The 27499-nt window shown below is 36.6% G+C and overlaps 1 protein-coding gene across 3 annotated transcripts in view; it reads right to left on the bottom strand.

The window, feature by feature from the left end:
* XIRP2 (xin actin binding repeat containing 2) overlaps nucleotides 1-27499 on the bottom strand; it is a 370218-nt gene that overhangs the window by 28050 nt on the left and 314669 nt on the right. For all 3 annotated transcript variants that reach the window (XM_055291905.2, XM_055291906.2, XM_063609435.1), the window contains 2 exons: nucleotides 22661-22821; nucleotides 16832-16966 (listed from right to left, as the gene is read on the bottom strand). In XM_055291905.2, the coding sequence (XP_055147880.1) occupies nucleotides 16832-16966; nucleotides 22661-22821 (296 nt within the window). The remainder of the gene's footprint in view (nucleotides 1-16831; nucleotides 16967-22660; nucleotides 22822-27499) is intronic.

Consider the following 27499-nt stretch of genomic DNA (forward strand, 5'->3'; position numbering starts at 1 on the left):
AAATAAAAAATCTGTATACAAAGAGAGCAAACACATACACAGAGGTAAGGATTCTTTCAACATAGGAAAAGAAAAAGATATTCATGATGCTAAACAAACTAGTTTCTACGTTTTTTGTGAATTGTTATTCACTGAGTTAACGGATTTGACATGTTGTCAAGGATCATGTAGAAACTGCAGTGGGATGCACTGGGCAGAATTACTACGACATTGAATAACTATGTTGAGATATTTATGATGACACTGAAAGACAATTATTTATCCTCATTTTTTATTTATAAAAATAGGAAAATAACATTAAGGGAAAAGAAGAGTTAAGGCAATTCCAAGTCCTAATTCTTTGTGTGACTCAATATACTCAGAAGTAAAGCTCCAGTTTTACTTAATTCAATAGTAACTCTGCCTAAAGTTATGGGAGTATGCTAGTTGGATTATTAGCTCTTAAACTGATAATGTTAAAACATTCAAAACATTTTGATGTAGTGACTTTTTTCTTTGAAAGCACTAAATTTTTAAATAAGAGTGACCTTGTAGAGCTTCACTCTTGCATTTATTTATTCAGACAACAGTTATTGAACATTGGCTATCTCAATGGCATTGGGCTAGGCATTGTCAGTATTGTTTAATACATTTCTGTGATAATATCTCTATCTATGCAATATATGTGTGTATATATATATAATTAATGATATAAAAAGGCTCAGTTAGCTTGAAATTCCCTTGAAACAAGAATGCCAAATATATACCAAAGCATGAATTATGCAGATTTATTGCATAAATTTCTGAGAGATGTGTTATCATTCCATTAATTTTAACTCTTCTTTGACTCAAAACAATTATGCTTTGGTGATATTTAGCTAGAAAGAGCAAAGAATCATTTTTAATAAAGAAAATAATTGGTTTAAAAGTACAAAATTTTGCTGTCAAAAAAGGGAGGATTCTGAATAAGCAATGCTAGTTTTGGCTGCTAGAACTCTGACTGTCTGCTCCTGCTCTAAAAGTATTATTTATAGAGCTGTATTCCAGAGGCCCAAAATGCTGAAGATTCATAAAAAGAACATATAAAAGATGCACTCTCAACTGAGTCATCAAACATATTAGTCACATAAATAACAATATTTATTTTACAAACTAAAAATGCAGCTTACATAAAGACATTCAATTCACAATAAAGAATGCATTTCAGAAGTTTTGTGTAGATATATATTAAAGATATATATGTATATAATATTTCAATCCAACAGAGACACAAAGCATCTTAAAACCAGAGACACTAGGATATAAATAAACATAAATGTCCAACAAGAGGCTGAAACTTAGAGTCTTACAGGGAAGTGAAATTACAGATAAAAAGTTTACAAAAAGAATAAAATATTCTAAAGAAAAAGAAAAACAGAGGTAACATGTGTCCTATGCTAACTAATACCAACGAAAATCGAGAAACAGAACCCTACCTCTTGATTACCATCCCTTCCTCACCAATATCCAACTGATTTCTATGTCCTACCGATGCTATCTATTGCTATTTAAATGACCCTTGAGTCTGTGCCCTCTTTACCCTAGAACTTCAGACCCATTTAAGTCCTCATATATTTAATCTGGACTATTTCAGTAGTCTCCTAATTTATCTTCTTCCATTTCACCTTAACTTGCTTTGTTTCAATCTTATACAGCCAGAATAATCTTTGTTAAAGACATATCTATTCATCTTACTCTCCTGTTTAAATTGCTTCAATGGCTCTTGATTGCCTTAGAAGAAAGTAAAAATTCTTTAACATGACATAAAATTTTGTTTATTATCTGGCCTTTGACAAAATCTCCAGCTTTATGCCTCAATTATTCCTCACTACACTCACAAATATATCATGCCGTTTTACCTTTTACAAAAATTGTCCCTTTGCCTAGAATGTATTCTATATGCATGAAAAATTATTTCAGGTTTCACCTGAAGCATTCTCCCTCATCAGATGTCTTTCTTGACCATCTTTCACCTGAACTAAATTTTATCACAACTTCCTGGGGTTCCAATGAGCCTCATTTATATTTTCTATCATAGAATTGGACACATTGCACTTGTAATTATTTGTTCTCAATCTGTCTCTCTAATAGAGTCAGCTCCTTGAGTGCAAAATAATGTCATATACATAATTGAATCTTTTGTGCCTGACATATGGTGGGTGCCTAATGATTATCAGCTGCTTAGAAAAGTAAATAAATCTAAGGCCCAGCCTCTAGAGTCAGCCTTCCTGGGTTAGTATCATATTTGCTCACTTTTCTTGGAAAAGTTACTTAGACCTCCCATGCATCCATTTCTTGGTCAAAAAACCAAATAATATCTGCCTATCTCAGAAGGTTGTTGTGAAGAAATAAGTTAGAATATTTTTTAAAAACCTGGCTCACAAGTGCTACAAATACCAAAGTGTTTGGTATCTTTACTTAACAAATATTTATTGCACACTTGTGTCAGACATTTTCCTAGTAATTCAGGATTTGGTAGTAAGCAAGGCCCTCCAAAAGACTGAGTAAAACTAAAGTTCAGCCACATCAGTGAATTTTACCAGAGAATTTCGTTGTATTAAGTCCAGAAACTAAAGAAGAAGCAAATCTCCCAATATGTACATTTTTTTTTCTCCACCAGAGAAGGTGTAGATTTAGGGGGTTACTCAAAGAGAGAAGGAAAAAGGAGCCTGTATGTATTGTGACACTTCCAAACCATTCTGGCTCCTGACACGTGGAAATATTCTGTAGAGATATAGCCAGAGAGCAGGCTTGTGATCACCTATCCAATTTATTTACATTTCATCTTTCACGAACTCATACTTAGTGAACAGTTTATAATTATTTAATCTATTACACAATTCTTTCCACGATTCTTCTTTGCCTAAAAGATACTGTTGTATGATTCCCATTTTGACAGTAAAAACATTAAGATTTGTAGATAATTTATCTTTATATCAGTCACCGCTCCCAGTTTCAAGAATTGGAGTCTGACTGATTTAAACAGAAAAGAGAATTTATTGAAGAGGCATTGGGTGGCAGGGGTGGAGAGTGCATCTCAAGAAATCTCCAGGAAACTGGAGAATAAAACTCGGAGGGTTTGTATCCAGTAACCGTACAGAATATAGTTGCAGAGACATCTGGTAAACTTACCCTGGTTGCTGCCACCAGCCCCAGACACATTCACTGATAATGCTATCAATAGTGTGTACTGGATGTTGCTTCTGAAATACTTATAAATTTCTTGAAATTGGAGTAATCTCCTGCCACCAGCCATCACCAAAATTGATTATCTATGGTCCCTGCTTCTCATATCACTAACCTCTTATGCAAAGCCTGAGAAGGAGGTGATCAGTATAGTCTTGTTTGCACACCTGGATCCTAGACATTAGGAAAGCTAGGAGAGTGAGTATATGGTATTTGCAGTTTCTCTCATTGGTGGCTGGTTCTACCTCATTGGGTGGTAGAATAGAAAATGGTTTTAATATAAAAAAAAGAAAACTGTCCATTAGCCTTCCTAAGAAATATTATTTATGAATACTGAGATCTTCTTAACCAGATTTATGAATACTGAGATCTTCTTAACCAAATGGAAACCAGTTAAAAGCACAAGAAAAGGGGTGCCACTCATTTTTGACAATACATAATATAGTAGAAAGCACTATCCAAATCTTACTAAAAAAACTGATTTGGGCTTATTTTTTGGTAACGTATGTTCCATGAGATGTTACAAGGACATGTAGGAAGACTTTGAGACAGTGCAGTTTTCCTGTTAAGGGTATCATAAAGAGTTGCTGTTATACTGAATTATACAGACCTCCCTCCCTCTTTCACTGTCCCTCTGAGTCTTTATGGCCATCAGTCCTTTTCACTGGGAGAGATGACATTTTAAATCCTTACATAAAATCCAAATAAGAAGGAAGAAAATTAATAAAACAGATCTGGCTTGGATGTAAGCATTGCAAGGTTATCTGCACAAACATGGCATCACAGGGCAATGATTAATTATGACAAAAAATGGTAACTTGTGTTTTCTTTAAAACAAGGAAAATGAGGAACACTGAAAAGGTAATAATTTGTAATTGCACTAATGAATGTATCTACGAGCAACTAGGGGAGTGAAAAGAGATTGGCGTGGTAGGACTGTTGGGTTATGGCCAAAATTCATTATTGGTTCAAGTAAGAAATCATGTAAATAAGTCATAACTAATTTCAGTCTCAATATCTTCGCTGGTAAACTGCTGGGACAGAGGCTGAGGGAGCACTGAAGGAGACAGGAAGGGCTACCTTTGATCAAGTGTTGTTAAGTCTCGGGAAAAGTAAAGTACAAGGCCCTTTACAGTTGAATAACGTCAAACTTCTTTAAGGTTCTTCCGTGCTAGCATTCTACATGTTGATTTCAAATGAATTTAACCAGTAAAAGTGGTTTAGGGAAGAATGCTATGCAAGTTTTTAAAATATCAAAGATATATCGTGAATATAGTATACTAACTAGAATCCCATCGACAAGATATTTTGAATTAATATTTTTAACACTTAAAGTCAATAAGTGATGCATTCAACATGCATTTGTGAGGTACTTAGCATATAGACTTGATGGTACTATTTCTTATTATCATAAGCCCTTATGTAGAAATGAAAGGCCCACATTTTGAGGAAGGGAAGGAAAAGGAATTCAGGGAAGAAATGAAAACTTCTTTCTTGATCTCAAAAACAACAACAAAAAAGAAACTATGATGGGGGGGTATTTGTTTACAGTGTTAGAATGATGATACAAAGTGTTTATGGTAAAAGATTCACAAAATGAACCCCAGCCTAAAGTATTGACTTAATTGAAGTTCCAACAATCTCTCCCAATGTTTTTAAACACTGCTATATGTTGAATTGCTATTAGATTATTGTAATCTGTACTCTGAGGAAAAAGAATAAATTTCAAATGCTACAGAATGTTGTACCAATATCTCTAGAGGGCACTGATATTCACCTAAGGGTAAGCAAGTTTGACTGAGCTCTTGGCTCCCCATCTGGTATTCATCTAGTGGTAGGTACATAAGGTGTACTGTCCTTCTCAAAGAGTGAGAAATGAAGTGGCCTCCACTCGTTCCTGAAGATGTGAACAATTTCCTCCTTTCCATGCCTAAGTAGATACCCAGGAGCGAAGGATAAAGAACAAGTCCAGGAAAAAGCCCCTAGAAGATGTAACCTTATTCCTTATTCTGTGTCGTTAAGATCTGTGAAGAAGCTAGGCAAAAATGAAGTTGCCCTAACACACGTCTACAATAGCATGGCTGTAAGGACAGAATTTCTTAATGCCTCTTACTTTTCTTAAGGCTTGTGTTCTTCCAGTTTTTTTTTAGCATGATAATTTGTTTGTAATTATGCAAATTAATAACTAAATGAACATCAAAAAGAATAGAGAAGCTTGACTCAATCCAATCATTTTCAAAGACACATGAAGATGGGTTTATTTTGAGAAATACAGACCCAGAAGAAGCAGAAAGAGCTAATAATATCTTCTGTCAAGTACTAACACAAAGCACCCATTTTCATAAAAGTAACTATGTGGAAAAAGCATTTTGCAGATTTCACTAAGTTCTACAAGCATAATGAGTCTATAACATGAATGATTTCTTTTGTTGTTATATCTTTCCTTGATACTGACAAACTAGCAAAATCTAAGAAGTTAAAATTTTGTGGCTTGCCATTTCATTATAGCAATTTGAAAATAGAGTTAATTTAATTAGCATATTAGAATATATTGCCTAAACACTTGAGAATTCTATTTTATGTAACTATACAAAAAGACCTGTTTTTATATTGTTAAGCTAATATGAGCCTTCAGATAGAAGGGGCGATAGAAAAATGTCTCTTCTATTTCAACTTTCCCTAGATGTGCACTCCCTCTGATCAAAGAAAATATAAAATTCCATTATGTCAAAAGATCTGTATTTTACATCTTTATTAACATCAAATACTTTTTGAGATCACCTAATTAAGTATGGAGGAAACTCTTGCTGTGACCTTTTGTCTTTGGGGGAAAGGGTCTAGGTGCCACTTCCTGAACAACTCAGGGCCTTGTGATGAGAACAGCAGCACTCCTTTTTCCCCAAAGCAACCCCAATTTATTTCACTTTAAAGGAGTGAAGGATATATCTGTGAGTGTACATTTATTTTCTAAATGAAATTGAAAATAGGTTCTATAGGAACAAATAGGTTTATAGAAACAGAAGGCCCATGATACTATTAAGAAGAAAATTTGTGGTATTGGTACTTGAATAATTGGGGTAAATGCTATTCCTACAAATCCTATCTTGGAAAATGAGTAAAATGAATCTTAGAAAGAAAAGAAACCAATGATGATTTTTTTTTTTTTTTTTATACTTTAGGGTTTTAGGGTACATGTGCACAATGTGCAGGTTTGTTACATATGATTTTTTAAAAGCAATTGGATCTGTGCTTGCAACTCAGTCTTACTAATGGATATCTGCACTATCCACCGAGGCCCTGACTTCCTGAGAAAAAGGGCCAGGGCACCCTCTACGTGTTAATGTTTCTAACCACCTGCCAAGTCACCAGGAAGATTAGTGTACTTAGTTTTTTTCAGCAAAGTAAAAGAACCCAGCTGAATGGACACACTATACAGACTGCACCATTTCCCCAAGAAGATGTTCTGCAAAAGACACAGGTAGAATGTCTGCCTGTGTCTTCACAGTGTGGATTGGGAATGAGTTTCCCTTTATGATGTTGTACTGGAATGGCCTACCATGTTCTCACAGGGGAGGGAGGAGTGAATCCCTCTACGCATTAGCAGTATAACTCATATACCAATAGATTCTGCAGAAAGAAGCTGAAATGGCTTCTTACAAGTTGCAAAAGGACTGTGACTGAAACTTTATGATCATGCCTCAGCAGACAGTTAGCAATTACCATCAGCTTCATTTGGGACTAGCAGAGGTTGAGAGTTACAGTGTTTGGCTATAATGTAATGTGATTCACGTTAGTAGAACACGGAAGACAGTCTGATTATATTTTATGGGCACACCTTCAATCCCAGGAAAAGTCCACACAGTGGTTTAGTTATGTTAAGATCTAAAAGACTACAGGCAGTTTTACTACATTATTTAATAAGGTTTTTCACTTTATAATTAAATAAAGCCCTGTCTTTCACGAAACAGTATTATTGGTACAGAAATATCAAAGATACAAACCCAAGACACGTTAGATGTATAGGTTGCATCACCCTATGAAAATAAATTTTTAATGAAAGATTGCAAAAAACATTACAATGAAGTAAAGTTTCAGTCTTAATTAATTATTGGTGTATCAATCTAATAAATTTTAAAAAATCCTTTATTTTTGTTATGATTGTTTTATTTACTTTTAATGTTTTAACATATTTTCCTTCAGTTAATTTATATCATTCTATCATTTATTTTATTAGAAAATTTTTTTTGAGACAGCGTCTCACTCTGTCTCCCAGGCTGGAGTGCGGTGGTGTGATCATGGCTTACTGTGGCTTTGAACTCCTGGGCTCAAGCCATCCTTCAACCTCAGCCTCCTGAGTAGCTGGGACTACAAGCACATGCCACCATGCTTGGCTAATTAAAAAATATTTTTTCTTTTGTTGAGATGGGGTTTTGCTATGTTGCCCAGGCTGGTCTCTAACTCCTGGCCTCAAACGATCCTCCCACCTTGGCCTCCCACTTTGGCCTCCCAAAGTGCTGGGATTATAGGCTAGTTTATTTTTAATATTCTAATATATCATATATATGCAGTAACTACTATTTCAATATAGTCTACCACCAGCAAAGGAATTGCCTGAGATTAGGGTATCAGTAAATTGGTTGTTTGGCTGGCTAATATTTATTATTTTCACTATGATTTCTTTAAGCCTTTGCTTTCTCTGGATTCTTCACAGTCTCCTATTCTATTTTTTGACTGCAGTAGTTATCTCAAGAGAAATGTCAACATAAGAAGAAGGTCCCTGCTATCAGAGTGTGAACAGAATGACGTGTGCAGGCAATAAGCCTCAGATCAGAAATCAAGAAGGGAGAGGTCAACCCTGGGATAGCAAATCCTGCCTTATGTTTGTACCATCATAGTCATTGCTGCACGTTAGAATCACCTAGAGAGCTATCAAATACCCCTGCTCCTTGATCATTCTCCAGAACAATTAAATCAATTACCTGGGCTGCCCTGGGATTTCCAGTGTACAACCCAGCATAAAGAGGGCTTAAATGCTCAGAGTTCCCACTGGGATTCCATGCCCCAGCTGAACAAGGAGGATGGTTTGATTCCAAATCTTTGTAGAGTCATGGTAGGGGTAGGAGTTGATGTTTCGGAAGCTTGGAAAAGATGCCCTGTTTCAGGCCCAGAGAGATGTGGGAATCTACAGACAGAGGACTCATCGAAACTTGCTACCACTACATCCCTGTAGCATAACCCAAAGAAGCCTGGGTAGAGTGGGGAGTAGGGCTTTGTGAAGAGTGTGTGGTGCATTTTAGAGAGATCAGTCTCATGCAGGCTTTTATGAGGGCAAGGGAAAAATGAATGGTTTGTTGGGGCTTGAAGAAATGGCTTTTCTATCTTTCCTCTTGAGAAATGCAAGTCCTCATGTGGTTGCTTTGTGTTTTTGCTTTTGTTTTCCACACAGTTGGTCTAGGCAGTTCTAAATGCAGTTAATTTACTTCACAACTTGAGCAAGAATCTTCTTCACAGAATATAATTCTGTTGATTCAATTTCTACAAAAAAGAGCATGGGATCCTGCCACAATCTACAGAGCTATAGGGAAGGTGGATGTGGGTAGGAAGAGAAGAGACACAGATTGAGTAGTAGGAGAAAACCAGCTGCAAAATGGCAAGGAAGCAGCGCCATGGACACAGTTTTGAAAAGTGGTAATAAAATGGGCAATCATGAGCATGGCAAAGATAATTTTGAATGCCAGAGTAGTGAAAGAAAGTCAATTCCTGAAATATGCATCTCCAAACCCCCAATGGGATCTGCGTTTGCATTTCCACTTCTTGCAGAATTGAAAGGAAAACCAAATTACTAGTATAGAGCAAAGCTGATTTGCTGTATGGCATAGTCAGGAACTGAGAAGTCCCATTAATAGATAATTTCAGTCAACTGAATCCTGCATCAACCAGCTCGTGCAGATCTGGCCGTATGAATATTAGTGACAATAACTGGTTGAGGCTATTTTGCTCTATTTAGCAAACTCCTGGTCTTCCAATTCTGCTTGAGCATTAAAAAGTTAATCTTATTGTGTTCTTTTCATCATCAAAGCCCACTCAGCCACAGGCACGAAGAAAGAGCTGTAGAGGATAAATAGATTAAAGGGCCTAGATTTGGAAGGAAAAATTCAGTGAAAGATTTGTTATGAGAATTTTAATTTTTACCAGAGTAAGACTGCTGAATCTAATCTGTCTATGAGCCTTATTTATGTGCCTCTTGAGAACAATGTTTGTGCTATTTTTGTTCTTTGTTTTCTTGAGATCAAGCTGAGACCCTGCTATGATCACTCAGCCTGTGCAAGGTTCATGAGTATTCGCTGGCCTATCTGCGGAAAGGTCTATGTGATTCCACCACCTGTGCCAAATAAAAAGCAATAGTTCTGTGGCAAATACGGGTCCTTATTTCTGAGCATGTTGATCACACACTGGCTTTATTCTATTGAGACCGTTATAGAAATATACTTACCTTCATTGTTCCAACTGCACAAACCAGAAAATGTTACTAGGTAGATTTTTCCTCTACCTTTTCTTTCCCTTCCATACATCAACTAAAACATGCTGAGAAACCACATACGCAACACTCACACTTGTAAGCATTGAAAAAAGTCAACATCCCTTCAACTCTTCCTTTTTCTCTGCTATTCAAACAGCATAGCTTTTCCTCTCCTACCTAATTCAATTTGTATATTAATTATATTGTTTTCCTCTCAGTAGTATCTTGCCACTATACTATAAATAAAGCAGTCTTCAAAGGCAATGCTATGCTATTTATTTGTTCCCACTTAAGAAAACAAATTTTTATTTATTGTGAGGCTCCAACGTACTTATATAGAGTGTTTGAAGCATATTTCTTTCTTGGTCCACCTTATCTTGTCATATATTATAGTCAGGGTTAAACACTTTTTCTTCAAAAGAAGACTTGCTATTATAATTTTTAAAACATGCACTAGAGTTACTGATTACTCCACAATGACATATGCTCAAAACACGTACAGGTATGCTCATTTCAAGCTAATCTTTGGATAACGGAGCTCCTAAAAAACTATAATCTCCCAGGGCTAAAGAATGGAAAAGAAAGCCAAGGTGTGAGGCACAGAATATGATAATCCTTCTTTGTCTTTTTACATATACATTTGTGAATCATATGCTATTTTGAGAATAATTGCCACTTGATTATGTCCCCTCTTGGCTTAAAGATCAATATTTTTAATGATAATAGCTGGGGTTTATTAATCAACTAATATATGCTAGACAATATACTAAAAGATTTATGTGGATATTTTATTCTTAAAATGACCTGTTATTATTTTAGAAGAAATTAAATAGTGCTATGGTTTGAAGGTTTATCCCCTTCAAAATTCATGTTGAAATGTAATTGCCAGCCTGTGCACAGTGGCTCATGACTGTAATTCCAGCACTTTGGGAGGCCAAGTGGGTGGATCACTTGAGCTCAGGAGTTTGAGACCAGTCTGAGAAAAATGGCGAAACCCCATCTCTTAAGAACAAAAACAAAAACAAACATTAGCTGGGCGTGGTGGCATGTGCCTGTGGTCCCAACTACTCAGGAGGCTGAGATGCGGGTATTGCTTGAGCCTGGGAAGTGGGGGTTGCAGTGAGCTGAGATCACACCACTGCACTACCACCTGGGCAACAGAGCAAGACCCTGTCTCAAAATATCAAAAAATGTATTTGCCTTTGTGATAGTATTGGGAGGTGAGAACTCTAAGAGGTAGTTAGTTATGAGGGCACCACCTCATGAGTGAACTAGTGTCATTATGATAGGAGTGAGAGTGAGTTCCCCCTTCTTGTTCTTGCTCCTTCAGACCCTCTCACTTTCTGCCACATTATGACACAGCAAGAAGGTCCTTAACAAGATGCCAACACCTTGACATTGGACTGTTCATCCTCCAGGAATGAAAGCCAACAAATTTCTTTTTTATAACAAATTAACCAGTCTCTGGTATTCTGTCACAGCAGCACAAAGTGGACTAAAATAGATGGGTAACTCAGGGGATTATAACCCAGTCTCTCTGACTCTAGAGCCAGCAGCCCCAATTACTACTCCAGATTGCCTCATTTTGAGTGCTGGTACTTTAAGTTATAAGAGTCACTTTAAAATAGTGCTCATAATTAAAAGACAATACAAGATACATTCTTGGTCACAACCTTGTATGTTGATAGAGATCTAGGTTAGGTTGGGGCTGTTAATAGCAATCTATGACCTTGAAGAATTACGTATGTGGCAGGGAGCTATAGGCAGGTTTAAAGCACTTAGATGAGAAATGCTTTGCAATGTGGACATTTAGCTGATAAAAATATATTTAGTTTGCTGGAAAATAATTACAGGTCACCTTTAAAGAGTCTAAAACACACAGTAGTCAGATTATATCTGTCACAAGCTGTCAAAAATGTTTTTTATTGACCTAACATTGTCTAGAGATTGTTCTAAATCCGCATAATCTTACAGAATCCTAGCATTTACATTTTAATTTTTGCAATAGCAGATATATGAGGAAAGATATATACTGTCACTCAGCGCATCAGAGTTAGTGGCAGGGTAAAGGTCAGGAATGCTTTTTCTTCTTGATATAGATTCAGTGCAGCAATTTCACATGAAAGCAAATACCTTAGCACTGGATTGCACTGATTACTTCCAAAATTTTTGGAGCTCCATCTGCTCTTTCCTACTTACGCTACTTAGGAAAAAAAAAAAAGCAACTTGAGGAAAGAAGCAGCTTCTGGGGCTTCACAAAATAATACACAAAGAGCTCCTCAGTACTGCATAAATATGGAGGAAAGAAAAGGAAAAAGAAATTCACTTAAGAAGATGAAAGTCAAATCCTAAGTGTGAGAATGTGGCCACAAAGAAAGTCCTAGACTGCTAATAGGTACAAGGTTTCTTTCTGGAAGTTTGGGAATGTTTTAAAATTAGATTGTGGTGACACTGCACAACTCTGTAAATATTCTAAACAATCATTGAACTGTATTCATAAAATGGGTGAGAGTTATGGTATGCAAATTATATCTTATCAAAGCTGATAAATAAGGAAAAAGAAAAAAAAGAGGAAGAAAGTCCAAAAAATAGCCACACAGAAACCATAGAGTGGGCAAGTGAAAATTAACTCAGGAGAGAGGCAATGGCAATTTTACATCAATAGCAAATTTATTCTAATATCTGTTCCAGCATATCTAGAGATACCCTTTTAAAGTTGAGTAGATGGATTATTTAGAATATTTTTCCCAAATGGAGACTGTCATAGTGAGTGGATAAAAAGACACCCCTCTCAAGTTGTCCTTTTCATTCTAGCATTGAGGGCCTACTGATTTTCACTAGCATAAAACACTGAGCAAAAGCAGGAGATAGGCTGAGTGACTTATAATCCCTTAAAGAGGGTTTGGTTTAATTTATGTCTACTGGAAGCATTAATGGTTGTTTTGAAAAACAAAATCCAAATGGATAATGTTAAAAATGGCTAGTATTAACTGCAAAGGCAACCTAATAAAGGTTCCCCAACCTATTCTTTGAAGAAGCTCAACCCTTCCCACCAGCTAACTCTCTCCTTCGGAGACCCAGAGTGGCTCCTTTTCCTAATTTTCATAGGCATACTCTGCAGGCTAGCAGGAATATGGCTAACTGTTTAACAGGCAGAACTACAAAAGCATGGCGAGTCTAGAATACATAAATGGGACATCATCCTAAGTTTAAAATGTCTGGCATAAATAAATGTTCCTATATTGTGCATCCCTTTTTTCTATTTCAGGATTTCCCTTCCATTAGACGTAAAACAGTCTAATCCATCAGCAAAAGAAGGGATCTTTAATCTCAGAGATAGATTAATTATCAAAATTTGTTTAGGCCAATTGCTGATCTCCCAGACAAACTGTTACCAAATAGTCAGCTAATTACCCTGAAACATCTGACTTCAATACATTAGGAAGCAAACAGACAGATTGGACTTTATTATTATACCTTATTAAGCTATTACTAATTGTGGCATTAAATATTGTCAGAAATCCAGAACAAATGTTCTTTCTTTTAACTCTAATTAAACTTGATTTCCAAATTAATATTAATTACTGTATGTCAAAAAAATAAATATTTTTTGGCCAGGGGCAAATAGCAGGGAAATAAATCTCAAGGACTTTCAACAGCAAAGAGATTGAAAACACTATCAGAATTGACAACATCTTAGGTAAAGACAGAATTAACTACCTGTGTTTACCAGCAAACATCTTGTCCACAATCCCTGCTGATACAAGAAGTCATTTTTAGAATGCATTTAGACAGCATTAAAAGTTTGACTATCTAAGACATAGTTTTTCTACATTTTCCCTGCTATAGCCAAATTTGACATTTATCTCAATTTTCCAATAAGGATTACAAATTAAGGCCATTTAAAATAAGACACAAATGACTTTTTCCTTCTTTTTTTTGTTTTTGAGATGGAGTTTTGCTCTTGCTGTCCAGGCTAGAGTGCAATGGCGCCATCTCGGCTCACTGCAATCTTCACCTCCCTGGCTCAAGCTATTCTCCTGCCTCAGCCTCTCAGTAGCTGGGATTACAGGCATACGCCACCACACCTGGCTAATTTTATATTTTTAGTAGAGATGGGGTTTCTCCATGTTGGTCAGGCTGGTCTCAAACTCAGGTGATCCGCCCATCTCGGCCTCCCTAAGTGCTGGGATTACAGGCGTGAGCCACCATACCTGGCAACAAATGACTTTTTATTTCACTTTCCTACAGATTTCTGCATACGGTCTTCATTCAACAAATGGTGTTTACTAGTTTATTCTTACCTGTGTTTCTTTTATATTGTATTTATATTGCCTTGCATTGTGGCTTAGGTCTATTCATTCCTCATGGAATTATTGGATATTATTAACATTATCTAAAGGTAGATAATGAAACTGAAGTTTAGAGAAGTCACGACAGTTCCAGATTCATGCAAATATTCAGAATTCTAGTGCATGATTTTTATTACTTTCATACACATTTGCAGAGCAGGGACTACATATATTATAACAATAAACTACATTTGCAAGGAGCTTATAGTAGATATATATTTTTGTTTGATTTTGTTTTTACCCAGCATATATTCTTCATTGAAAACCATATGCTGAGAACTTCCATTTAGGTAAACAAGGTACAGAGGTCTAAGCCAATCAGCATCCTCTTGCTACAGCAATTAGATATGTAAGGAGCATGTATATTCCATTCAGAGCCAACAAGATGCTATAAGCCTTTTTCTTGGGACTTCTGGGAAAGCGATTCTTACTCTCTCTGCACTCCTTTTGCTACAACCTTGGGGAAACTTGGATGAGAATGGGGCCAACCCAGTGGAAGTGATGCTGAGAGGTCAGGAAGAAGAAATCTGATAAGGATGATACTTTGTTTACTGTTTGAACAAATGTTTGTGTGGAGCTTACAACGGACCAGGCGATGTGTTAAGCACTTACAAATACTAAATCATTTATTCTTCTAAACAAACCCATGGGGTGGATACTGTCATACTATTGACTTTATAATTAGGGAAACTGAGAGACAAAGATGTTAAGAGACTTGTCTAATGTCAAACAGTTAATACACAAAGGAGCAGGAATTTGAACCTGAATGACCTGGCTCCAATATCTGCGATCTTAGCCACTTTGCTAGGACCATACTTTAAGCCCCTACATCAATGGTAAGGTGATACATATTTGACAGTGTTATTGAAAGAAGGAAAAAAAAAAAGAAAGGAAGGAAGGAAGGATTTGTTGCATTTGCCAATTTCCCTGGTGTAAATATTCTCACTATGGCTGATTTCAAGTTGTTAGCAACATGGTGTCTGGTTTTCAAAACTCCCCAAAATTTAATGATTGGAGAGTTGATACAAGCCCGCTCTGCTACTCCACTGGAGCTTACATCAAATCTCCCTTCCACAAGACTATTTTTCGTAAACCTGTAGTATTTCTTTTGGTTTAGGCCATTTTGGGGGGGTTTTCTGTCTTTTGCAGTACTAAAGAGTCTTAACCAAGATCAAGTTTCACAGATACGGAAATATTTTCACATAAATTGCTCTTTGTCACGTTAAACCTCCAGAGTAACCTAATGAGACAGGCCAATCACTCAACAGCTTTTCCATCCTACTCATCAGAAACTGAAGATTGAGGGCGTTATGAATTTGGTCTGTGCAGCACTGGTTACATAGTATGCCAGACCCAGTGTAAAATGAAAACGTAGAGTCCCTTGTTCAAAAGTTGTTGAGAATTTTAAAATGGAGACAGAAGAGTGTTAAACTAAGTGCCTGGAGTACAGGACCCTGTGCAACTGCACAGGTCACACATCTGTGAAGGTGGCCCTGGGTCTGTGTAACCCTGAAAAGTAGCAGAGGTGGCGTGTAAATCCAGATCCACAAGTCCCATAGCCCATAGTCCTCACTGCTTCCCTTCAAAGTGAAGGATCTATAAATTCATTACTGATATTTCTATGTAGAATTTGTTATTTAAACTATTAATGATAGTAATATTTTATATTGTTGACCAGTTTAAACACACACATCTACACTCAAAGACTTCTACATTGCAACAGTTATATATTAGATCACAAGTATCTTAATCTTAATTTCTTATTTATATAGTTTCCTTTAGGCAATATTAAAAAGAAATCTTGCCACAAATTTATTGAGCTACCTATATTGTACATTTTTAACTTTGCAACCAGAGCCAGAAAAAGGAAACAAATAATCTTTCACATATGAGATTTTTAATCATTCTACCTGATATGCCACCTCATCCCCTGCCACACATAGCACGCAATTGTTTTCATTTAAAAAAATTTAGGCAACTCTATATGTCCCAGGGATTAAAAAAAATACATCCACTTCATTTCTCACTACAAAATTTAAGAAATACCTCAGTTGCCTCCTTCCTCATGGAAAACATGGGCCTAAGTACACCTGTTTACAGTGTAATTACTATTAATATTTTTCAAAGTCTGATGAGTTTTATTACTAAGATTCTCACATTCAAAAATCATTAAATCTCATGACAGTATTTTGTGGCATATAATAATGAAATAATGAAATCAATGAAATGGGAAAATATTTTATGTAAGATAACATTTGGAGGTCTTGTTATGTGGTTTTATGTAACATCTGGGCTCTACTATTCAATGTTTGAGGGTTTTAAAGAAAACAGAAAACTCCCCACCACAATAAACAGCTGAATAATGCTTCCAACTTAATCTATGCAAACAACCAGCAGCTAGTTTATTATGAATTATAACCTAGAAGCAGAGGCTCAGTATAAACATTGCTCTCAACAGTTCAATTTACCTATTGACTAACCTAGACTATTTAATTTTCATTTATGTCTGAAACGTTAGAAGATGAGAGGTAGAATATTCCAGCACAGTCTCTAGAAATTTGGCAAAAATGCTTCAAGTAAGTAAATAAATACATATATATGCTTTAAAGATTTTCTAAAACATTTCAAAGCTACAGTGTTTGTTAACGAGTAATGAAAATAAATGTATCACTAAAGAAAGGAGATTTCTACATTGGCACCAAAATGAGAGCATTTCAACCATGCCTGATTTACCCATCATCTGTAGTAGTATTACCTGCTCAGATCTGTTCTGATGCTGATATTGGTATTGAGCAAAGGTATTACGGGAAGAAGTAATTTCGTCCTCAAATTGTTTCTTCACCTTGGCCAAACCACCAGGCACTGTGCACATTTCTGATTCTTCCATCATCTAGGATGATTTAAGAAAAAGGAACATTCAGCTTTACAGCTGTGCAGGATGGGAGTCTCAAGCTATTTTAAAAATAGTTGACATTTATTGATAGGCAGTATCTTAAAAAGCTATTCATGTACACCATTATTTCAGTATGTCTTTAACAAAAAACTTAATAAATATATTCTCTCTGGGTTGTTTTCTCATTTATCAGTCTTTTGATATAAAGTCAGAAGAATTTTCAAAGTATTGAGTTAATTCTCCTAATCTCAGATAAATTTTGATGTCTGCAGATAAGACCTATTAGATTGCACAGTATTTCTCCTGTAATATACAGACTAGTGGGTATTAGAATAATGGACTCACTTTTAACCCTCAATAAAGTTGTCATTAGAATCCCAAACATCTATATAGGGAACACGTTATTAAGAATAATTTTAAAATCATTTTTACTCCAAATTTTTAAAATTATTAAGGATGAACAAAATAGCCTCAGAATATTCCTTATGTAAAAATATTAATATGAGTAATGAGACTACTTAAGTGATTTTGTATGTATTAAATGGCATATTCTGTCATTTAATGCTTCTCCATATTCTGTGAGATATGGACACCTATTACCCACATTTTAAAACAAAGAAATTAAGACTTAGAAAAGTAAGACAGTTGTTACATTCTCACAGCTAGAACAGAAGTGCTGGCACTGGAATTTCAATCCACATCTGTCTGTCTTCATCACTGCCCTCAAAGAACAGGTAGAAAACCAGCAGCTGCACTACTCCAGGATTAGCACACCCTAGGCATTAGCTCTGAGCACTGGCATGTCAGAATCAGGGGGCTTTAACATTAGAACGGTTCTAGTCTATCACTGTCATTTCACAATGAGAAAACTAATTTCGATAGGGATCACTGGAAGCAATTTGAAAAGCACCTGAGTAGTCCTGTGAGAACTATGCCCCTTCGGGAAGTGCAGAAGTAGCTCACGCGCATTGGTTTTGATGATTCGGCACACTCCAGAGCCCAGCAGGCACTCAAGCCCAGATGGGATAACTCTCAAGCAAACAGGCCCCATGCCAGCCTTCCCTCCTCCAGGAAGATTCTAGGTCTGCTTGCAACTGGAAGACTTGGCAACACTTCAAATCAGAGCAGGTCTCCTGAGGTCTGACCCAGTCCTGACATAACCCTCAAAGCCTTAAGACCTCGAAAGCAACTGGGGGCCCAGGAGCTGAGAGGTTTCTATACCATGAACTGGGGACTTTGAGGGTCCTGGATCTTTAACCAAATAAGTAGTTTTTCAAATAGATATTAAAAATATAGTGCCTATCTTGGGGTTTGGATTTCCCATACTCCAGAATATTATAGACTAATATTCAGGATTATCTAAATTACTAGCAAATACTCAAGTTGTTGCTTTACTAAGTTAGTGACGTTTCCTCATTTATGTGGACTGTCAAATATTTCAGAACATGTGTGCTGGCCCTTTGAGAAGAGATGATTGTGCTCTTCTATGAACTGGGTATATATTGTATCAAATTCTGCAACAAACTTGAAATGTAAATCCTAATCAATTACTTCTAGTTGATGTATGTTAAGGTCATAAAAATGTACAGCACCGCTTTTGAAATTTAAGATACAGTGAAAAAGGGGAAAGCTGAATTAAGGCCACAATATTTATTTTACCCCTTCTGCCATTTAATTTATATAAGTGGCTTTCCTGGATAAATTATATATAGATAATCTATAAGTATTAAATTATAGACATTAAGGTAATTATTAAGAAGAACCTTGCTGTTTCAAACAACTATTATGATGTCCCAATCATGTACAAATTAATCTGGCAAGCCTTAGTATTATGCTTACGACCAGATGCTCTCCTGGTAAGTGCATTTTCATAAAAAGATCAATTCTTTTACTGTACAGGTTGCCTCTCATCTATAAAATGGATTAAAAAACAGATATGCCAGCCTGTCGTGGTATCTCACGCCTATAATCCTAGCACTTTGGGAGGCCGAGGTGGGCGGATCACAAGGTCAGGAGTTCGAGACCAGCCTGGCCAACATGGGGAAACCCCATCTCTACTAAAAAATACAAAAATTAGCCGGGCACGGTGGCACATGCCTGTAATTCCAGCTACTTGGGAGGCTGAGGCAGGAGATTTGCCTGAACTGAGGAGGCAGAGGTTGCGGTGAGCTGAGATTGCTCCCCTGCACTCCAGCCTGAGAAACAGAGCAAGACTCCGTCTCAAAAAACAAAACAAAACAGATATACCCATTACTTTCCTTTAGCACTGCACTTTAGAAACAGACTACATCACACATGCAAAAATTCATACAGTTGATTTTTCTGTTTTTTGTTTTTTTTTGAGATGGAGTCTCACTCAACTGTCCAGGCTAGAGTGCAGCGGCACAATCTCAGCTTACTGCAACCACCATCTCCTGTGTTCAGGTGATTCTCCCGTCTCAGCCTCCCGAGTAGCTGGGATTACTGGCACCCGCCATCATGCTTGGCTATTTTTATTTATTTATTTATTTATTTATTTATTTATTTATTTATTGTATTTTAGTAGAGATGGGGTTTCACCATGTTGGCCAGGCTGGTCTTGAACTGCTGACCACAGGTGATCCACCCGCCTCGGCCTCCCAGAGTGCTAGGATTACAGGTGTGAGCCACCACGGATTATTTTTAATAGTAGTACTAATACCATCCCTACTACCCCTGGTACTATCATTACGCTACTGTAGCTGCTCATTCACCCAAGTGAGACAAATCTTCTGAAATATGGTTCAGTGGTGGTGCTAAGGTTTCCTTGTTCCACTCGTGGGTAGATGAAAGTTTACACGTGTGAGATGGCAGGACCTGCCCAAGAAGCAGTCTGTGGTCATAACCGGGAGTAATGCTTCCTTGCTCAGGTGGGGACCGTTCCTGTGACTTTACCTTATTTAGTGTCATGCTCTAAATATCCCAGCTAATGAACGTTGTTATCATTGACCCCATAACTGAAATTGCTTTGTGTTGAAACTTTTTATGTTTATTATTATTATTCTGTGTTTCTTATTATTTGGCTCAGCAATAAGGTTTGGAATCTAATGGGTATGCTGATAATAATATGTTAATTTGAACACCTAACAGTTAAATCTAGGTAAATATATTACACAGTCCTCAAGTTCTTTTTACAAAAAAACTGTCCTTGGTTTACAGGGCATAACAGAAATAATATAATTTTGGGAGTTGGACAGACAGTGCTTCTAATTCCAGCCCCGACAATTAAAACCTTGGGCTACAGCTCTTGAACTTGGTTTTGTTTCTTATAAACTGGGCATAGAAATATTTTTCTCGCAGATTTATTGTGAGTATTAAAAAAGGTAAAGGGAATAAAATTGTACAGACTTGAAAATGAATCTGGCATTTTAATTCATTGCTCAATAAGTATTACTTCCCCCTCTCTTTTAGGGGGCTTCTACAGACCACCACTGTTTCATGGGCATAACTTTCATTTAGATACAACCAAATGCCATCTGATTGAGTCTAAGACAAGGAAAATATATTGTCTTTACATGTGTAAATATGGTTGAAATATAGTAGATTCAGTTTGGGTCTGATTCTGTGACTTCCAGATTTTACACTTAAAATTTTGGGCTAATTGTGGAGATACAGATTTAGTCACAGGCAGTTTCCATGATTTTTTTCGTGTGTGTGTGTGCGGTGCGGGGCGGGGGGTGGCTTGAGCAAGCATTTCATGCACATGATTAAATAAACAATTGTTTTGCTTTGCTTTAGATATTTACCAGGATTCTGCTGAGATAATATATGTGCTCTTCTTTCTCACAATATGGGCCAAACCATATAGTATAATACGTATTTTGGGGGCCAAAAATACTTTCTTATTTAGGAAAGAGGAGGAAGTTGAATTCAGTTAGAAAAGCACAAGCGTCAAGAGACTAAGAATCTAGCTTGGCCTCCTCACTACCTAATTTTATAATCTACAAGTAACTTTCTCTTGGTTTTCTTGTCTATAAAATTTGCAGGGAAGAGAAGATTACTAAATTCTTTATATGTAGACATTTTGAGATTAGCCCTAAAGTTTTTGATTTTGTATTAAATAACGGGATCATTTAGTTTCCCTATGTGTCCAATGTAAATATTCCCTTTTTAAACACATTATAAATATATATCATGCCATGATACCACTTTTTAAATGCATATTCTCGTAGTACCTGGCAAGATCAATCTTCCTAAATCAAATATTGCTTACTAAATAACCAGTCTTTGACTAGGCGTTTTCAAAATCAACTGTTTCCTCATGAATCATTTCTCTAATTTAGAACACGAATAAGTTCCTCAATGATCCAGCAGGGGGTGCCATCGAAGAAGACTGGCAGGAGGTACTGTAGTGCCACTGTTTATTTTGGAAGTGATCTAGATACTTATGTCACTTCTGCACATTTATTCCAAATCTAAGCTGTGTCTAAAATGTATTTTAATGACCGTGTGAAAACTTAAATGTCATCTAGAATTGCATTTTTTAAATGAGTTTGGCACAGTCAGCCTTGTCTCTAAATAATTTGTAAAGAAGCATGTTAAGTGTAGCTATTTTAATACACCACCTTTTTTGGCTTCTCTCTCTCTCTCTCTCTCTCTCTCATACACAACTAGGCTAATTTGGAGATTATAATTATAAAAGAACATTCTTATATTCCATTAAGTTGAAGGCCACAGAATACAGAACCCAAAAATTCTTTTGAATATGACTTTATAATGCATTGGCTGTAAAAATTGGTGGTCTTACTGAATCCTGCAGTTTCCTATAATCATAATTGGTTTAGCAGTGTCTACATTGCTAATCTCTCTCATTTTTATGTTGATTAAACCTTTCCTAATGGATTTAGTGCATACAGAGAAACGAGAAAAGCCAAAGAAATTACACTGCCAGTGAATTTCAATGAACCATATATGAGACCAAGGAGGGTGGCGTGCAAACCCATGTTATTAAAATTTGAAATTAATTCCCGACCTTCCTGAGGAGAATATCTACAGGTTAAGTGATAATGATGATAATAATAACACATTTATACAGCACCTTATGGCTTACACATAAATTATCTCTTTGATTCCTCACCAAGACTCTGTGTGGTAAATGATGATCCCCACTTTTCAGTGAAGGAAACTGAAGCTCAGAGAGAAGTTAAGACTATAGTTCAGGTCTGGGCACAGTGGCTTATGCCTGTAATCCCAGCACTTTGGGAGGCTGATGCGGGCGGATCACAAGGTCAAGAGATCGAGACATCCTGGCCAACATGGTGAAACCCCATCTCTACTAAAAACATAAAAATTAGCAGAGCATGGTGGCATGCTCTGTAATCCCAGCTACTCGGGAGGCTGATGCAAGACAATCACTTGAACCCAGGAGGTGGAGGGTGCCGAGATCGCGCCATTGCACTCCAGCCTGGATGACAGAGCAAGACTCCGTCTCAAAAAAAAAAAAAAAAAAAAAAAAAACACATAGCTAAAAATAGTAGTTCAAATTCACACAAGTAATAAGTAGCACAGTTGAAACCTAAATTCAGATAGTCTGGATTTATTTCACACACTATTTTTGTACTCTTTCTACTTTGGCCCCCTGTCCAGTAGTATTCTTACATTTGAAATATAAAGAGGGAATTGGGACAGACAGTAAGCAGATTGCCTAGTGCAAAACCATTAGGAGCAGCTTACATTAGCAGAGAAGCTGCGGCAGTCACCCCTGGAAACAGCTGCCTGGTACCTCGCCATCCGCTCCTTCAGGGAGACCACTTCGTGGAGGTCTGACACACCCTCGCCCCGAGCAGCACTGTCTTCTGCAAATCCACTCTCCGGCTTATTAGGGCCAGCAGTGGCTGAAAGCAAACAGAGCATGCTTAGATATGTGTGTTAAGCTTTAAGAAGAAAACAGCATCACCTTATAAATGGTGAAGCATTTAAAATATTTGATCTTGTAAAATGGACTGTAGCATTTCACAATATTTTCAATGTCTCATGGTCATCTCCTTCAAGCTTTCAAGCAAAGTTACAAAATGTGTGTATAACAGCATAAACTTAGGTAAAGAGCAAAAATTTATCCCCCCCACTCTTGCAATTACTGTGATGAGAAATACTTAGTAACATATATAATAACAATTAACATTGCTCAAGCACTATGTTTTGAATTTATGCTAAATTCTATGTGCATTTTCAAATTTACTTTTCTAAAAATCTTGTGAGGTAGGTAATATTATTTTCTAAAAATTTATATAAGAAAATGAGAGTCACGCCTATTAAAAAACTTTCCAAGGATCACACCTTTAATAAGCGGATTTGAATATGGTTTGACAAAATCTTTAACAAGTCTAAGAGTTACTCCATTCCTCTCTCCTCACCCCTCAACCTTTAAGGAGATATGTCCAGCTAAAATATGCAAATGTTGTGAATATTATAGGCTGTGGATTTTTTTTTCTTTTCTTCTTAGGGGCATGTATTACATAAGAAAGAAGTAATAGTATCATTAGAAACATCTTTGTCAGGCACCCATTTCAGAGAGCCTGATATTTACCCATGAAGCCATCTACTTGGCAGAAATGCAGGGTAGGAGGAATTACATATCTGGAAACAGTGTGAAAGACTGATTGCACAATCACAGAATAGCAGTTGTTAGAAACAGAATGATCTTAGAGATCATCGAACCTAACCCAATCTAATCAACTCCTTTTAGGCAGAAGAAAACATATGCCTGAATGTTTCCTTATGAGAAAGGAACGTAAGGACCCTGCACTGTTATGTGATTCTCCACGGCTATTTAGCTTATGTATGCCAGAACTGATCTCAAAACTAGTTTTTCTTATTTAATCTAGTGATCTTTGTTGTCATCCCTCTGCTTGATGGTTTACTATTCACTCTTAGATGGTTTTGATTCCAAAATTATTTCAAGGGCATGATACAGGTATGTATCCATGTGCTTTTTGTATATGAGTTGATATATATGCATCACTCATTCCTGCATTTCCTGCCTTCAGTCTTAGGGCTGGTAGTTTCTGGGGCTTGCAGGGTAGGGCTCTTTGTAGTACTTTCTTATTTGGGTTGTTATAATTTAATCACTATCAACCAAGGCCCAAATAACCTCTAGTAAAAGACAACCAAGCTGTTCCCTCTCTGTCCCGTTCTTCCTCTCTCCTCCCTCAACTCTCAGTCCCCATGTTGAACCATCTTATTGAATTGCTTGCTTTTTCTATTAGCGTCTTCAAGATTTATGTACACAACAGCAGTTGAGAACAATTTCTGTGGCCTAGAAAAAATTAAAAATCATTTTCATTTTGACACCTTCCTAGAGTATTTGGTTTTCCATAGAGACTTCTTATTCAGTAAACACTTTCATATATTGTAATTAAAATAGTAAAAATACTTAACATGCTATATTAAAAAGATACAAAGTATAAAGGAATAAGACATTGTATTATATGAATGCTGATTGTACAACATGATTATGTTTACAACAAATGCCAGTTATCTTTGAAATTCACCTATCATCCAAAACCTCATAGCCATACAAAAGACTCCTCCACTTGATTCTGATAAAAAGAGATTCCCACAAATCACTGAAAGACTTTCACATGCGGAGGAAAAACGCTTTATTTTTCCCTGTGGATTATCTATCTGCACAGATGAATTCAGTTTACATTCAACTGTGCTGTTCTTACTTTGATGTGAATGAATGTCATATAGACTTTATTGAACATAACACCCTAAAGTTTTTCTACATTAAAATATAAATTTTATTTTGTGTATTATCCATAAAAGATGTAATTCTTTTGGTAATCTTAATAGAAGTTCAGGCTTTTTTTGGCTAAAATTTACAAATAATATTTAGCTTTCAAATATTTGATTTTTATCATTTTTTAATGACAAAACGCCCAATATTATTTGTCAAAAAGAAATCAGTGGCCTGATTTGGATTCCATTGCTCATGGCTTTTTCAGATGATCATAGAAAAGACTCTCAGCTGGGCGCAGGGGCTCACGCCTGTAATCCCAGCACTTTGGGAGGCCGAGGCGGTTGGATCACGAGGTCAGGAGATCCAGATCATCCTGGCTAACACGGTGAAACCCTGTCTCTACTAAAAATACAAAAAATTAGCTGGGCGTGGTGGCGGGTGCCTGTAGTCCCAGCTACTCGGGAGGCTGAGGCAGGAGAATGGCGTGAACCTGGGAGGCGGAGCTTGCAGTGAAGCCAAGATCGTGCCACTGCACTCCAGCCTGGGCGACAGAGCGAGACCATCTCAAAAAAAAAAAAAAAAAAAAAAGAAAGAAAAGACTCTCATTCTTTTTTTCTCTCTCTGTCTCTGTCACTACTCCCACCCCTGCCCTGCTTTTCCCCTATCAGTGACTCTATCAGCCTATCAGTGACTGCATACTCAGGTAGGGTCTTGGATTAGAAAAATCACCTTGAACCAATAGGCTGTATCCATATTATTTCCTAACCTTCTAGGTCAATGTCTATCAATTTCTTCATATGAAAAATGAGGCGATACTTCCTGCCCAGTCTACTATAATGCAGTGTGCCTACAGCTGATAACACCTGATGTAAATTTTTAGGGTAAGCAAATCAGCCCCTTCCTTAGGGATGTGAGGTATAGAAGAGAGGAACATGAGGTGCCTGACCACATAATACTCAATTCCACAAGTCTTAGAAGCAATTGAGTTTGGAGAGCAGTATAAAATGAGCTGACGGTATTATTTAAAGAAAAAGGAAACTTAGAAGAACAAATAAAGATGCTTATTGTCATACAACACTTGTGGAAAAATAGGGAATGGGCCGGGCGCGGCGGCTCACGCCTGTAATCCCAGCACTTTGGGAGGCCAAGGCGGGCGGATCACGAGGTCAGGAGATTGAGATCATCCTGGCTAACACGGTGAAACCACGTCTCTACTAAAAATACAAAAAATTAGCCGGGCGTGGTGGCGGGCGCCTGTAGTCCCAGCTACTCGGGAGGCTGAGGCAGGAGAGTGGCATGAACCCCGGGAGGCGGAGCTTGCAGTGAGCCAAGATCGTGCCACTGCACTCCAGCCTGGGCGACAGAGTGAGACTCCGTCTCAAAAAAAAGGGAATGATAAAACCATTAAGCATGCAAGTCAGACAGGAAAGGAACAAACTACAAGGCTAAAGTACTCTGTGAAAAGGATGAAGGGAAAAATTAAATTTTCAAATGACTATTTCTGTTAGAAAGCATTATAAATATTAATACCACAAAATCATTTTGTTGGAAGTTTTTGTCTCTGAGGCTTAGAGGTAATTTATTGTGCAGACAAGTAATCCAAAATCTGAAGAAGTTCACTGAATTCTCCCAAATCTTGAGTTAATGGTATAGCTGGGCTTAGAATTCATTGCACACTAAACATAGAAAGCATGCATTTATTCACATATAAGAAAATAATTTATAATCTATTCAAAATATTCATTCTTTGTGTAATAAAATACATCCCACAAAGCAGAAAAAACATATAGAGAAGCACTTCGAAAGAAAATAAAACACTAAAAATTACAATCTATTATAATGGCAACTATTAGATAACAAGGATGAGAATGTCTTTTATAACGGTTTTGAGGTTCTTAGAAAAAATATTTACATTTTAATTTCAATATAATATAAAAAGTCATATACTATAGATAGATCCAACTTATGCCCATTTCTACATTCTTAAATCATGAGAAATTGTGTGACTAGAGATCTTTTTTCTCAAGCCCCAAACATATGATTTTCTTCTGCAGTTTTTAAAAACAAACTAAATCTACTAATAAAATTTGACCAGGTTACAAAAATTCATTATGCCTTCCTGAATTTTACTGTCTATGGAGAGTCCATGTTTAAAACATTTAAAAAACACACATTGGTACAATATTTATAAGGCAGAACCCTCTTCCTTTCTTGACCAATTATTCACATGTCTGCAGTCCGTAACAGAAAGGATTGAATAGCGACCCCTCTGTGTTTCCTTGAAGTTGGTAAGATGTCAGAGACAGAAAACAGTGAGGAATAGTCAATGTAATATACATTCTAGAATTTTCTCCTAATTTTACAATTATATAATCAGAGAAAGAATTCTTACGGATATGCACAGATTAATATATAGAAATATTTCAAAAGGATCATTGATAGATTTGTTATGAACCATCCTAAACTAGCTGTACAGGAAATTTCGAATTTGGAACTCAGTGATTTATAAAAATGATATGTTCTTACAACATTAAGAAGTGAAAAATCTATCCTCATTTCCTATTAAGCAATCATCCAAAAATCTGAAATAAGTTATAAATATGATCCTAAAATTTTCACAGAGTTACAATTTGGAAATAAAGGTCAATGGCTTGATACATAGAGCTAGGGTCAATGTGTTGCTCAAAAATACTGTCAGGTCCTGAAAAAAAACTACGCAGAAGACACCTACTGCGTCTGGGTTCACAGTCTTATTTTGTGATTGTCACAATCTTATTTGACACAATCTTTGTCATAATCTTATTTCTAAAGCCAGATTGCATCTCATCACA

The sequence above is a fragment of the Symphalangus syndactylus genome, chromosome 9, assembly GCF_028878055.3.
Source record: "Symphalangus syndactylus isolate Jambi chromosome 9, NHGRI_mSymSyn1-v2.1_pri, whole genome shotgun sequence".
Lineage (NCBI taxonomy): Eukaryota > Metazoa > Chordata > Mammalia > Primates > Hylobatidae > Symphalangus > Symphalangus syndactylus.